This window comes from Mycosarcoma maydis, chromosome 2 (assembly GCF_000328475.2).
Source record: "Mycosarcoma maydis chromosome 2, whole genome shotgun sequence".
Lineage (NCBI taxonomy): Eukaryota > Fungi > Basidiomycota > Ustilaginomycetes > Ustilaginales > Mycosarcoma > Mycosarcoma maydis.
In genome coordinates this window covers 323,805-336,296 of record NC_026479.1, presented here as the reverse complement: position 1 = coordinate 336,296, position 12,492 = coordinate 323,805, and the positions used below count along the sequence as shown (strand labels likewise).

The 12,492-nt window shown below is 54.2% G+C and overlaps 5 protein-coding genes across 5 annotated transcripts; 4 read left to right on the top strand and 1 right to left on the bottom strand.

The window, feature by feature from the left end:
• Positions 1 to 511: 511 nt before the first annotated feature.
• UMAG_00931 (uncharacterized protein) lies at positions 512 to 1,939 on the top strand (the record flags this gene model as incomplete). The annotated part of the gene is made up of 1 exon (XM_011388635.1): positions 512 to 1,939. One exon carries the CDS (start codon positions 512 to 514, stop codon positions 1,937 to 1,939), a length of 1,428 nt encoding a protein of 475 aa, XP_011386937.1.
• A 294-nt stretch (positions 1,940 to 2,233) lies between these two features.
• UMAG_00930 (uncharacterized protein) lies at positions 2,234 to 5,236 on the top strand (the record flags this gene model as incomplete). Its single annotated transcript, XM_011388634.1, has 1 exon — positions 2,234 to 5,236. The coding sequence occupies one exon, from the start codon at positions 2,234 to 2,236 to the stop codon at positions 5,234 to 5,236; it is 3,003 nt and encodes a 1,000-aa protein (XP_011386936.1).
• Positions 5,237 to 5,318: 82 nt separating this feature from the next.
• Positions 5,319 to 6,347, bottom strand: UMAG_00929 (uncharacterized protein; the record flags this gene model as incomplete). Its single annotated transcript, XM_011388633.1, has 1 exon — positions 5,319 to 6,347. One exon carries the CDS (start codon positions 6,345 to 6,347, stop codon positions 5,319 to 5,321), a length of 1,029 nt encoding a protein of 342 aa, XP_011386935.1.
• Positions 6,348 to 7,578: 1,231 nt separating this feature from the next.
• Positions 7,579 to 8,631, top strand: UMAG_00928 (uncharacterized protein; the record flags this gene model as incomplete). Its single annotated transcript, XM_011388632.1, has 1 exon — positions 7,579 to 8,631. One exon carries the CDS (start codon positions 7,579 to 7,581, stop codon positions 8,629 to 8,631), a length of 1,053 nt encoding a protein of 350 aa, XP_011386934.1.
• A 415-nt stretch (positions 8,632 to 9,046) lies between these two features.
• On the top strand, positions 9,047 to 12,208 carry UMAG_00927 (uncharacterized protein; the record flags this gene model as incomplete). Its single annotated transcript, XM_011388631.1, has 1 exon — positions 9,047 to 12,208. One exon carries the CDS (start codon positions 9,047 to 9,049, stop codon positions 12,206 to 12,208), a length of 3,162 nt encoding a protein of 1,053 aa, XP_011386933.1.
• Between the last annotated feature and the right edge of the window lie 284 nt (positions 12,209 to 12,492).

Sequence of the window (12,492 nt, the reverse complement as noted above, 5' to 3'; positions counted from 1 at the left end):
CCTTTCAACATCCATGACAGCCTCTCATGGCACTCGGCTTCAACGCAGCAACCAGCTACACGAACGTGCTGGCGAGGTGCGCGAAAATGTAGGCGTGGCGAACAACCAAAAGCCTCAAGAGCAAGCGAACACGGACGAGGAAGATCCAGAGGTCGAGGAAGAGAAGGGCGAAGGGACAAGCGAAGATGAGGATGAGAAGGAGGAGGAGGAGGACGATGATGACGATGACGATGATGATGATGATGATGACGACGACGACGAAGACGACGACGACGACGATGAGGAAGAAGAGGAAGAGGAGGAAGAAGAGGAAGGGGGAGAATATGAAGAAGCAGTCGGAGACGAAGATGAAGACGAGTCACCCTTCCAGTTCCTAAAAGGACTCGGTGCAAATTGGCTGCCTGGGAAGCATCTCGCTCCAGAGCCGCAAGCAGCGACACTAAAAGACTCTTCTGGGACCAGCAATCGCTCTCCTGTAGCAAGCACAGATGATGCAGAGTTTTATGGTGCTATGATCCAGCTGCTCACTCACGTTTTGGGCTCGTCAGACTCGGTCGCCTGGCCAAACCATCCAACACCAGGATCGCAGCTCGCCCCCTCTCCTTTCGCTCACCCACGCAGCAGCCCAGCTCAGACCCCAGATCATGCAGTCAGATCTATGTCGGCTTCTTCGAGGTCTGCTATCGGAGGCACCACTAAAGCCCGAGAGAGCAAAACAGAATTCTCGGCACTGCAACCAATGATCCAGGCCCTCATAGCGCGTCTTGGAGAAGAACATCAGCTTCCTCGCCGGCCAGTAGGCGAGAAGGATCTCACTGTGCTCCTTCAAACGCTCATGGAGCAGCAGCAGCATCAGCATCAGCGGCAACCAAAGAAAGTGGACCCGTCACCGTCCGCCGACCCCTATGCTGAGGTCAATTTCGGTGTTTCGCAACCAGACAGAATGGCCCAAATGCCGTCCGGCCAGTCACCCAAGCAATACACTGGCGCTGAAGCTTCCTTTGATCTCTCTGTCAGCAACACACACCAGCCACTTCACTTTGCTGACCTTGACTTCGAGGACGAAGACGAAGACGATCCCGACTTTAATCCTGACCTGAATCCAGAACTGCCACTTCCTTCGGCTTGGTCGCTCGCAGTGCGAGATGTAGTAGCCTCGGAAGAATCTCGGGCAGCCGCTGCAGCTGCGGCAGCTGCGGCATCACACTCTGGCACCCCTTCTGGAGCTCAGACACCGGCAGACATACTTCCGCAAACCACCTTCCGAGCAAGCAGCTCGCACTCGAATGGACACCTAACCATACGTCCGTCAGACTCGGACAGAGCGGGGCGTCGCACCCCCTTTGACCCACCTTCAACACAACCATCTCGGCGTACCTCCTTTGCGCAGCTTCCGAATTCGACCGCTTCCACAACGTCTCCTCCTACGCAAGCAGATCCACAATACGCGCGGCGATCTGCGGTGAGGCATGCGACGCCTCCTTCCACTCTGACCATACCAGGCGCAACTAGGCCCTCGACAGGCTCAGAGATTCTGTTCTCGCCTCCCGGTCGACCAATCCGTGCCTCTCGCAAGAGAGCAGGCTCTCCGATACCCACTTCTCCATCCAGGACTGCGCGATTTGAGATGGCAGCCGCCTCATCAGCACCTTCCCAGGAGGAGCCGGCTGCGGAGCCGAGCGCACCACGCAAGAGAGGACGGAAGCCTTTTCTTCAGCCAGGCGAAGCACAGCGCCGTCGTTCCCAACGCAACATCGAGTACCAGCGCATGCGACGCCAAGAGAAGAAAGCGGAGGAATCAGAGCAAAGCGAGGCTGTGCTCGAGCTCAAAGCCGAAGTCAAGATGCTTCGCGCTGAACTGGAGCGAATGCGCGACGAGAATGCTATGTTACGCGCGCAGCGCGAACTCGATCGTCTTCAGCGATCAAGTCGCAGTTGAGGCAGACAACCAAAAAAAAATCGCATAGATGATGATGATCATGATAGTTGCAATCAATATACCCCTGTTCTAGCCTTCTGAGACTCGGCATCCCACGTCCTACACATCCGATTGTTAGCCGAGATTATCGCCTGTGCTCATAGCACATCTGAGCCAGAAAAATTAAAGTGTCGGCTGTTCCGGATCGCGGAACGGAAGTCTAATTTGTTTGCACATTCACGGTTGTCACGCTCTGGCCGTTCACCACCATCATCTCGCTTGCTTGCTCGGGGCTCTGGGCGCTCGTGGCACATCATGCCGCCCAAAGCAAAGACCTCGCGTGCAGATCAAGCTTACTCTGCATCTCCTGCCTCTGCTTCATCACCGCCCAGACTTATCGGAGCAGTTCGGGAACCGTCCTGCACACCGTTAGGATCGTTGCCTCAGATCGAGGTGAAACCGCAAAAGGCTTGCGTCCTTTGCCGTCGATCCAAGGTCAAATGCATCCATGACGGAGCACCCCCCTGCAAGCGCTGCAAGGACACTCATCAAGAAGCGCAATGCAAATTTCGCCTCCGAGCTGACGACGAAACTTGGCGCGAGCGTACTGATGACGTCTTGAGTCGCCTTGGCGAGAGCGTAGATTGGCTGGTAGAACAACAGCGGCGTCAGCAGCAGCAGCAGCAGCAGCAGCAACAACAACAACAACAACAACAACAACAACAACAACAGCAGCAGCAATATGTAGATCCTTTGCGCTCCGATATGACAGGATCTAGCAGCTCTCCCATGTCTGCGCCTTCGCCACGCAAGCTGCATCGGGCCAACCTCTATCGACCGCCATTCCCTTCTGCACGGGTGTCTGGCGCAAATGTATGGCCCTCGTACATAGCCCATTCTACATTGCCTAGTGAATCTGGACCCCTTCATTCAGATCCGGTTTCATCACACCATGGCCCGAGCTACCAAAGCCGTCCTTCATCCACTACCTACCTTGGATTTGATGGCGCAGCTGGCCTCCTCAGCCCAGGAGATTCGCATCCTCGATCCGTCTCCTCGCCCTCCCATTCGTCGGCACCTGTCTACAGAAACCATCGTTCCCCTTCGTCATTGCAAACAGCGCGACCTTCGCACAGTAATCATCCACATCCCTCGCTCTCTTCTGTGACAACGCACCAGCCACAGATTGCGGAGTCTGCAGCATTTCCAACTAGCATATCGGCGCCTCATCTTGCGACCTCGCATCGCACCTCCTCATCTAGACCAGTGTCTGCCTCTGATGACCATTCGCCACCAACACGAGATACTCGGCGCGTCTTTGCGCTCGAACCCGGTCAAAGCCGGCCTTCTTCGATCTTAGATGCTGCCCAACAACCGCGTAGCAATATCAGCCAGTCCAACAAATCACCAGGGAGGACATCAGCAGCGCCAACAAGCTCACCGTACGCCAGGCCTTCACACGTAATCGGACGCAACGACCCGCGCCTCACGGTGATCTCGATGGGTCTCGTCTCGATGGACCAAGCGCGTCATCTCTTCAAGTTCTTTGCGCGCTATCTGCAGCCGCACTGCTTCGGTTTCCCAGCCTATCCTGCAAACGAACATATGACGCCTCTGATCATCGCGTGCATTCTAATGGTGTCATCGATGCATGAACCCAACACGCGGCAATACTTTGAGCCTTTCCGTCACGAAGCGTTTTCGTCTCCTCTGCTGCTCGACCAGCCGATTGACCGGCACGTCCCACTCGATCCGGAACTTGGCATCGGTGTCGAAGAAATCACAGGGGCTTGCATTGCCGCTTGCTGGCTAGGAGGACAAACAGCACTTTCGATCGCACGCATAGCCCGCTACTGGGCGATAGGCTATCTCGAACATTTTGAGGTTCGATCGGCCCAAACTTTGGGCGAGTGGATGACGATTCTTCCACCGTTTCGGCAGATTGATCTTGTCGGCAAACTTCGCATCTGGCTGATGTCGTACATCACCGAAGCGCAACAAGCCATCATCAACGACCAGCCGAGCTTGTTCCCAGAGAGCGATCCCGCTCATTACTGTCAGGGTCTTCTGAACGCCAACAGCCATAGCACAGACTTGATCGAGCCAGCTGTACCCGAAGACGGGGCAAAGCAGGCCCCAGATTTGCTGAACAACTTGGACGGCACGCCAAAGTCGAACATCTCGCCATCTTCGGCCGTTCCGCCGCCTCCTAGCAATGGTGCCGGTGGCATCGGCTCATACTCGTCGGATCGTCAACTTGTCGCGCATGCACGGATGATGTCTATCCTCCTAGCAGCGCAGAGCCTTCATCGCTCAGCACGCGCCGCTGCTACCACTGCCAAATCGAGTCCAGCTGATCAGGAAACCAGAGCATTTCAACCTTCCCATATGGTAGAGCGATGGCGCGAATGGTTGGAAGAGCTCAATCGCTGGCGTCTTCTCACTTCGCAGCACTCTGACTTGTCGGATAGCTCGCTCGAATCGATCGATCTTTCATTGCTCTATCACTTATCGCGCACGTTTCTGGCATCCCATCCGCTAGATCGCGATCTGGGCATCCTCGATGAGACGCAACACGCTCTAAGAGCAGCGTCGAACGCCAACCCTCCCGAATTCTCTCGCCTTGCCATCGCGCAGCTTCGTACCATTTCAACTGCCAAGCACTCGGCACTTTTTGCACTCAAGCTCGCTACCACTGAGTTTGGCGAGAAGCTTTCGTACCTGCCGCAGTTCTACCACTGGCTGTTGGGTCATGCCGCCGGGTTGCTTCTACTGTTGATACAACACAAGGAAATTTTTCTCATGGCCAAGGAAGCAGACTCGTTGCTTGAAGTCACAGAGAATTTCGTTCAGCTCTACGTGTTTCGTATCACTAGTCACTCGTTCCATTCAGTCGCGGGTCACTGCGGGGGAGGGACGAACATTCTACGGGCCGGGCGATCGGGAATAAAGCGATCCGCCTCAGACGCCGACCTTCGAGAAGAACATGAGGACGACGAGCGTAGAAAGAATCAATGCGGGCATGGCGGAGATGGCAGCAGCGATCCACTTGACTTTCAATGGCCTTTCATGTCGGGTTTTCCGACCACGACCCAGAGCGGGACAGCTACAACGGCCAATGAAACTGCGGGAAATAGTGCACATAGCAATCCGAGCTCTAGCGGCATCGCCTCGACATCCCCCAATCCTGTGACGCAGCAACAGATACTACACGGCAATCCAGCCGAGAAGCATCCAGCTTTGGCCAACGCTCAAGCTCTGGCTCGTTCTCTATACCTCGTCAAGATGCAGTTCCAATCACTTGATGTACAACTTTGAAGACTCGCCGTCATGTTACACTACACCGAGATGGAAACGGATCCTCTTGCTTTGCGTAAGCGTAATCATGGTATTGTGTAGATCATGCGTACTTGTCGCTCTTTAGCTTACTGCGACGGTCCAACATTTCTTCGGCGAGACGCCCTTCCTTTTCAGCTTTTCGGAGCGCTCTTCGCTCCTCCTTTGACAAGCTCGAGGCGTAGTTGGAAGGTAGATATTGTGAGCCTGCTCGGGATTTGAACGTTTCCAGCTCTTGAGCAATAACTTGATCTCGTGGGTCAATTCGGAGGGCTGTAGGGTCATTTGCCTTTGTTCGAGATGTGCTTTTGGGATCGCCAGGGTGACGGGCAGCATGACGGTGCTTCCACTGTACTTTAATGTTCCATATCGCCTCGCTATCTGCATGCTCGCAGTCAGCGCGCACGACTGTTCGCCCTCCTGCTACCTGGTCCGAACCAAGGTAACGATTGTGTACAGACCGCAGCTTCCAAAGCCCATTTCCGGATGCCTCGAGCGTCCACTCTTCTTGAGGTCCTCTTGCCTCGATTCTTGCACGTAGCAAACCGGACTTGTCCGCTCCCAAAAACTTGCCTTCTGCACTCTTGAAGGTGAACCGCGCAGGCTCGGAGCTTCCCGGTACCTTGGTTGCTATCCAAACTTGGTACACTGAAGTAGGTATCAGGCCAGTGATATCGTTCGAAGAACCTGCATCTGGAACGATCTGTGCTTCCTCGAGCTCTTCTGCTAGTTTAGGATCAAATGCGAGCAGGCCAGCTCGGTCTTGAATAACGCTATGGTCACTACCTGGAAGAATAGCTGCCGCTTCGACGCTTTGGAGCGTTGGCTGAAACGCCACACAATGCGCAGCAGCAGCTGTTTCGGATCGACGTTGGAAGAGGAAGCATGGTCCATTCAGGTCTCGCTCGGATTCGACGCGCACCCAAGCTTGCTCGTCACCGCCCACGTCCTCCACATCCGAAGCTGAGCCAGCTTTGCGCTTTCGAGAGCTCGACAATGACCCATGGTCGTGCTTGGTGGAGCTCCGCTTACGCTTCTTTGGCTTGTCACCTTTAAAGCTAAGCCGCAAGCTTTTCGCTTTTGGTGCGCTCATCGTGGTTGGACAAGCATGGCTCAGGTGCCAAAGTAAGCGTAGTGAGTCGATTCTCCACATTCACGATTCACGATTGTTCTGTCCCTTTCGAACTCACTCGTCTTCCGAAATCCGATCCGTGATCGCAAGCTTTCGATGTTATTCCATTTTTTGATATTCACAATTGGTATTCGTGAATGCAAAACGTGAATAAGATGGGATGTCTTCGACCATGAAGAAGCATGGCCTAGACACGAACAAAGGTCTGTCTGTCAAGGAGCAAAATGTTCCAGGTCTTTCAGCCGAGTCGTCCACACGATAAGGACGAGCCGGATAGTTATGACAAGGTTAGTGCATCGACGAATCGATTGAATATTTTTGCTACTTTAGCCCAGTTTGTCCCGTCACAGAAGATGTAGGAAGCATCTTATGGACTCTAATATGGGCAGATTTTTTCGAACAAGAGACACTACGAGCGAGACAAGAAGATAAGAAGGGAGCTGAGAGGAAGTAGGGGACCAGAGCTGTGGAAAGAGCAGAGTCAGGAGGGAGAAGTCACAGCCCCAGTGGCAACACCACAGACACACCACATTGCGAGATCCAAGGAGAAAAGACACAAGTCCGAGGTGGAGGATGGTCTCTGAAGTGATCGCTCGCCACTGGTTCAAGTGGACTTGGTTGACCAGTGTCAGCGAAGATGATGGTCAGAAGGAAAGACGTTCTCAGCTGAGAAGACAAATCTGTTTCTTTCGATTCAAGTTCACACGCTGTTTTCCTTCGCACTTCTTCACGTTTGTGATTCCTGATTCGTGATTATCCCAGCTCAATCACACACGGCCGACAGATGATGTGAACCAACCGCCGCACAACGAGGGGTGATATACTGTTAGGTTGCGAGCCATCAGCCTTCCGTTTTCACGCCGGTCACGTGCTGCATTTTTGTGCTGGCTTTGGCGCGAGACGAGGTTCCAGTTCCAGTTGTTGCGGGTAGCTCATGATCCGAAGACAGCTAGCTCTCCATGCACTCACAACTCACGACGAGATAAGCAACACGAGGCGGTTCCTCTGTGCCAAGGATATCGCCGTCTGTGATCGCCGTGAACCAAAGTTTCGGACGAAATATCTCGGCGGAACCCTCTGCTGGGAGACGGACATGCTGGTGACATAGCTAGAGACGTCCTTCCGCCGTCCAGGGCTGGCCAAGATACTCTAAAGCAATTCACACGCTCGTGCTCGGGGATGTTTGGTCAAGATGTCAAAAAGAGCTGCGATTGCGAGGGTGACAGGATCTACGAGAGCCCAGGACGCTTCGGCACATCCTCTTCTGCGATCACAGGCAGTATCTATGCTTGCCCAGCATTTGATGGAGTGTATTGGCTCTATCTCGGGCAGGAGAACTAAACCTTCCCGATCTGCTTGTGCTCAACTGGCTGTACAGGTCCTTGTTGTCGCAGCAGGGCTTCGACGAGCAGCCTTGGTGGATGCTTTGAGTCTGACTGTTGATCAAGCTTCCGCATTCGGCACGAGGCTAGCAGCTCTGAGCCAGCTGCCCGAAAGCTATGACCTCCGCGAGGTGCGTTTGCTCTTCCACGCTCCCACTTCTCAAACCTTCATACTTAGCCGAAGACAGAGCCTCTGGACAGATGTTCTGAGCTTGACAAATAACGTCTCCTTACATCCACGACCAGAACAAGTGCTTTGGGTCGATGTTCGCCTTACTGCTGAGCACCAGCTGCCAAGCCTTTCCGCGCCCGACACACACGGCTGCCATCTCATCGCTGCAGTCCACATCAGCATCTCGGAGGATGACTCTGGCGATATGCTTGTCGTGTCGCAGTCTCACTCAGCCCACAACAACACGCTTTTACATAGCCGGAACGATGCTCAGCTCGTCGGCGTAGCACTAGCTGGCTTCTTGTTAGAGTATGGTGCGATCTACTGTATCCACGATTTGACGTCGCGATTTCAAGCTGAACAGATCCGTTACGAGGTACGGCCTTTCCGATCTCTCGAGCAGGCTCCTATCGTAGCGGACTTTGCGGCTTCTCCGACCAACTGTCTGGGAATGCAGCCACTGATTCTGTTCAGGGTGATGTGGTACCAAGCGTCCGACAGCCAATTCGAATTGCTCGCCTTCTCCATTCCGCAGTGCTTCAGTTCAGACGAAGACACGCAACATCGTCGCGCATCTCTACTCAAAACATTCCAAGCTCGAGCTAGCAATGTGAGCGCATCAAGCATCTTTGCAAGCGGTCAAATAGCTATCGATACGTCTCGCGTCACCTTGTCGCAAGTTGCACTGTAGCTCTCAATCAAACCTGTACATTGGGACCTTTGAAGGTTAGTAAGCCTGTCAAGTTTGCGAACGCCGGTCTGCTCCTCCGCTGCTACAAGAGTCAGAATGAGAAGGTCCGTCGCCAGATCCGTGCTTGCGGTCTCCTCTGCTGAGACAGAGGTGTGGTGACGACTCAACCGTGCATCCGTGTCTTCTTCCACCCTCAGGTACAGTGGAGACGTCCGAATTTCCCTGCCCGCATTTCCAGCGCTTTTGAACACAAAGTGGAAGCACAGCTTTTCCTTGATGCTGTGTCGGCTCCTCCACATGGCAATTTGTTTCACGATTCACGTTGTCGCTATCACTTTTGACGTGAACATCGAAGGACTTTTCTTGTCATCTCACAACCAATCGCAACCATGTGGTAATTGCCGAACTACTTAGCATGTATCCTACAGCACAGCCGCATCAGCGAGATGCTCGCCAAGAAAGATGGCCATCGGAAACTTCATTTGCGTCGGCTGGTCCGTCGCATGCAGGGACCACTTATATCCCACTACCTCCTGAAGCGCCGGCACTGCCTCCGAGTCGGCCACCAATCCACACCTACCCGGCAGTCTCCCCGAGATATCCCGCCTTGCCGCCCCCACCAGCTGCGCACGTGCCGCCTCAGTCTCCACAGACGCATGCTTATGGCTTTCAGGTACCACCCAGCCCTCTTCAATTACAATCCTTTCCTCAGACTCATGGCTACCCGATGACCAGTTCGCTTGCTGAGCGTCTCGTGAACCCATACGAGCAGAGAGAGCAATCCATGGCTCATAGTGCCGCACATGCAGTCCAAAATCCGCATCGTCGTGATGCTATGCGACAGAGCTTAGGACCAGGTGACCCGATTCTCTCTTCGCATCACGCCTCAATCGCACATAGCTCTGACGGTGCTCCTCGACCTCCGCTTTCTCCACGGCCGCCCTCCTTGTACAGTCCGTCCCAACTAGCCACGACATCGGCCGTTCCGCAAACAGGAACCCAGCGAACGCCTTCAAGCTTGTCCGTCGGCCAAGGCCCACGCAGTAGTACAGTCACCAGCAGCAACATGCCAGGTCCCGCGCATGGTGTACCCGGACACGAGGCCGATGACTGTCCAGGCTGTCTGGCAGAAATGGGTGACGCCATCAAAGCGTCGTTACAGTCAGCTCAGAATGAGGACGAGAAAAGACAACGTGAACTGCAAGATCAGCAAGAGCTTGAGCGAATCTATGCTCTCAGCGGGGAGGAGAATGAACGCAGCCGTCGTCTCGCCGAAGAGGAAGAGCAACTCCTCCAGAAGGCCATTCAGGACAGCCGTCGCGAAGCCGAGGAGCAATCACAACGCATTATACAGCACGAAGCGCAAATGCTCGAAGAATCGCGGAAGTATGCTCTTCGCCAACACGAGCAGAACGAAAGGCTCGAAGCGGACATGCTTGAGGCTGCCAAGCTTGCCTCTTCCACGCAAGAGCGGCACAGACGCCAAGAATTGGATGCAATGCAAGAGGCAGAGCAAAGAGCGATTGAGATCAGCCTTCGCGAACAAGAAGAAGAGTGGGCCCGCCGCGAGAGCGCTGAGAGATCTATTTTGGAGTTTATCGAGCACAAGGGCAGCATTGTCGTTCGACCCACTACCCCCATTGCCTCGCCCGCCAACAACGGTTCGATTTCCCGATCGGCGTCTCCCGATTCACTAACGTCAAAGCGCTCTGCCGCATTCAATCAGGATGATGCTAATGATCTCGGTGCTGAGTATTGGCGTTTCGCAGGCCATGACGACGCTTACCATCTAGCCTTACAAATGCAGCGCGCAACGCTCGCCGACCACAACGAACACAGTCCTCTCCATCCATCCGCACCGAGAACACGCCGGCCTCTGCCACGCACGCCAGATGAGCCAGAGCCTATAACTGAGAACCAGGATCACTCAATCACATCTGTTCGCAAAAAAGACCTCTTGACTGCATCATCCCAACCTGCTACTCTCTTTTATTCAGAGGATGCTCCTCCCGCATACGCCGAGGCGTCTAAGCCTGGGCCGGCCAGCCTTTCCCTGCATGATGCAGCTGCATCTCGCCCACAAGAGAAAGCCTTGCCAGCCCGCTATGATACCGCCACATTCGAAACCCTCAATCGACCCGTTTTGCAGCACCGGTCCTCGTCTTCAAGCTCCGCACACAGCCAATCGCGAAGCAGTCCCTTGATAAGTTCACCTATGAATAGCTTCACAGGTGCTTCCCTCCAGGCAAAAAGATCTTCCTCGTCAACAACAAGTAGCGAGCTGTTGTCTGCTCCGTATCCTTCTGCGCCATCGCCATCAATCCCTGAGCGTGGGAGCTCACACTCAACACCCGAACCTAAGCGCTTCAGCACCTCTACAACCTCTTTGGCCTCGGAGCAGCGTGGGCCGCGAGCGTTGGCGGGCATCGACTTTGGCTACGGCAGCCTTCCTTTTGCTCCCAAACTCGACAGAAACTGGCCTGAAACTTCGCAGTCTGTATCTTCTTCGAACGCATCGGCTTCAGCATCGTCATCTTCCTTGACCACAAAAGCTCTATTCCCTTCGACCATTGAACTTTCAAGCGTGGTTAAGGTGTTGGGGGCGGATAGCGGTCTTTCCGGTTGCAGCTTCTTTGTCCTTCGCGCTCATTCGTGGAAAAGCTTACTTCGAGCTATTGCATGGTATGGTAACAGTCGGGTCGAAGCTTCTCCAGCACAAGTTGCGGCCGCAAGCGATCGACGCTCGCGCTGCCTCTTGAGGGCCGAGGTCGAGTTCGTCACGCCAACGCGAGTCGACCTTGGATACGGCGTTGGCGAGTATGCTAGAGTTGCGCAGAGCACCGGAAGCATGCCAAAAAACCCGTCACCTGCGCATGTAGCACTATGTCTTTCGCTCTTGCCATTATCAGCTTCTAAGTCGGGTGAAGCGAGCGCATGGCTCAAGTCGGAAGAGTATCAAATTACCAAGCGAGAGTCAAGACGACTGGATGCGTGGTATGCTGGAAAAGGCTCTACGCGACGTCTTGTCCAGCTTGCTCGTCAGCCACCCGCACTGCCGGTGACGATGGTTCAGATCGCTCAGCTTCTGCATGCGTCTCACTCATTCAGTGCAGCGTGTCCCTCGTCTGGTTCAACGGCGCGTCACTCGCCACGCGACCTTCATCATGCAATCGAGCGACACGATGAGGGCTTTGTTCGCAAGCAGCAGGCCATGCTGCTCGCTGGATCCGCACTCGCTTCGCACAGTGGCAGTGGATCTCTGTCCGCCTCTGCCAACGCGCGCGTCAGCATGCAAGATCCGCGTCGAAGATCCACTTCCAACGATCCGACTCAAGGAGCCGGCGTTAACGAGCTTGATGACGATGATGACGGCGACGACGACGAAATCGATTTCAACGATTTCAGCCTTCTCGCCGATGGATCGTTTGATGCTCAGGACAAGGTTCTTATGGGCAAGCGTCAGAGGCTCAAAGCTAAAGTCAAACGTCGACTCGCAAAGCGCGCTTCGGATGGTCGAGTCGTCGATGAGGATTTGGCTGCATGGATCACTCCCTTTGACTTGTCGCAGCATGGCTAGACTCTCACCTTCGAATTGCTCAATCTATGCCGCACTTGTTTGCGAGAGTCAAGAGTGTTTATACAGTCTGTCTTATCAATCAAACACCCGTGTTCATACAATCTGCCACGCCACTGAAGAGCTTTGTTTTATCATCTGAATGCTTGCAGTTTTTTTGAGTCCCAAAGAATGCGTAAGGTAGGACTTGAGAGTGATGCACTGTCCCTTTAGCAGAACAGCACAAGTGTGGTGGAGAGTATGAAATACACGATGGCGGGATGCGAAACCACCTACTGCTAGAAAGT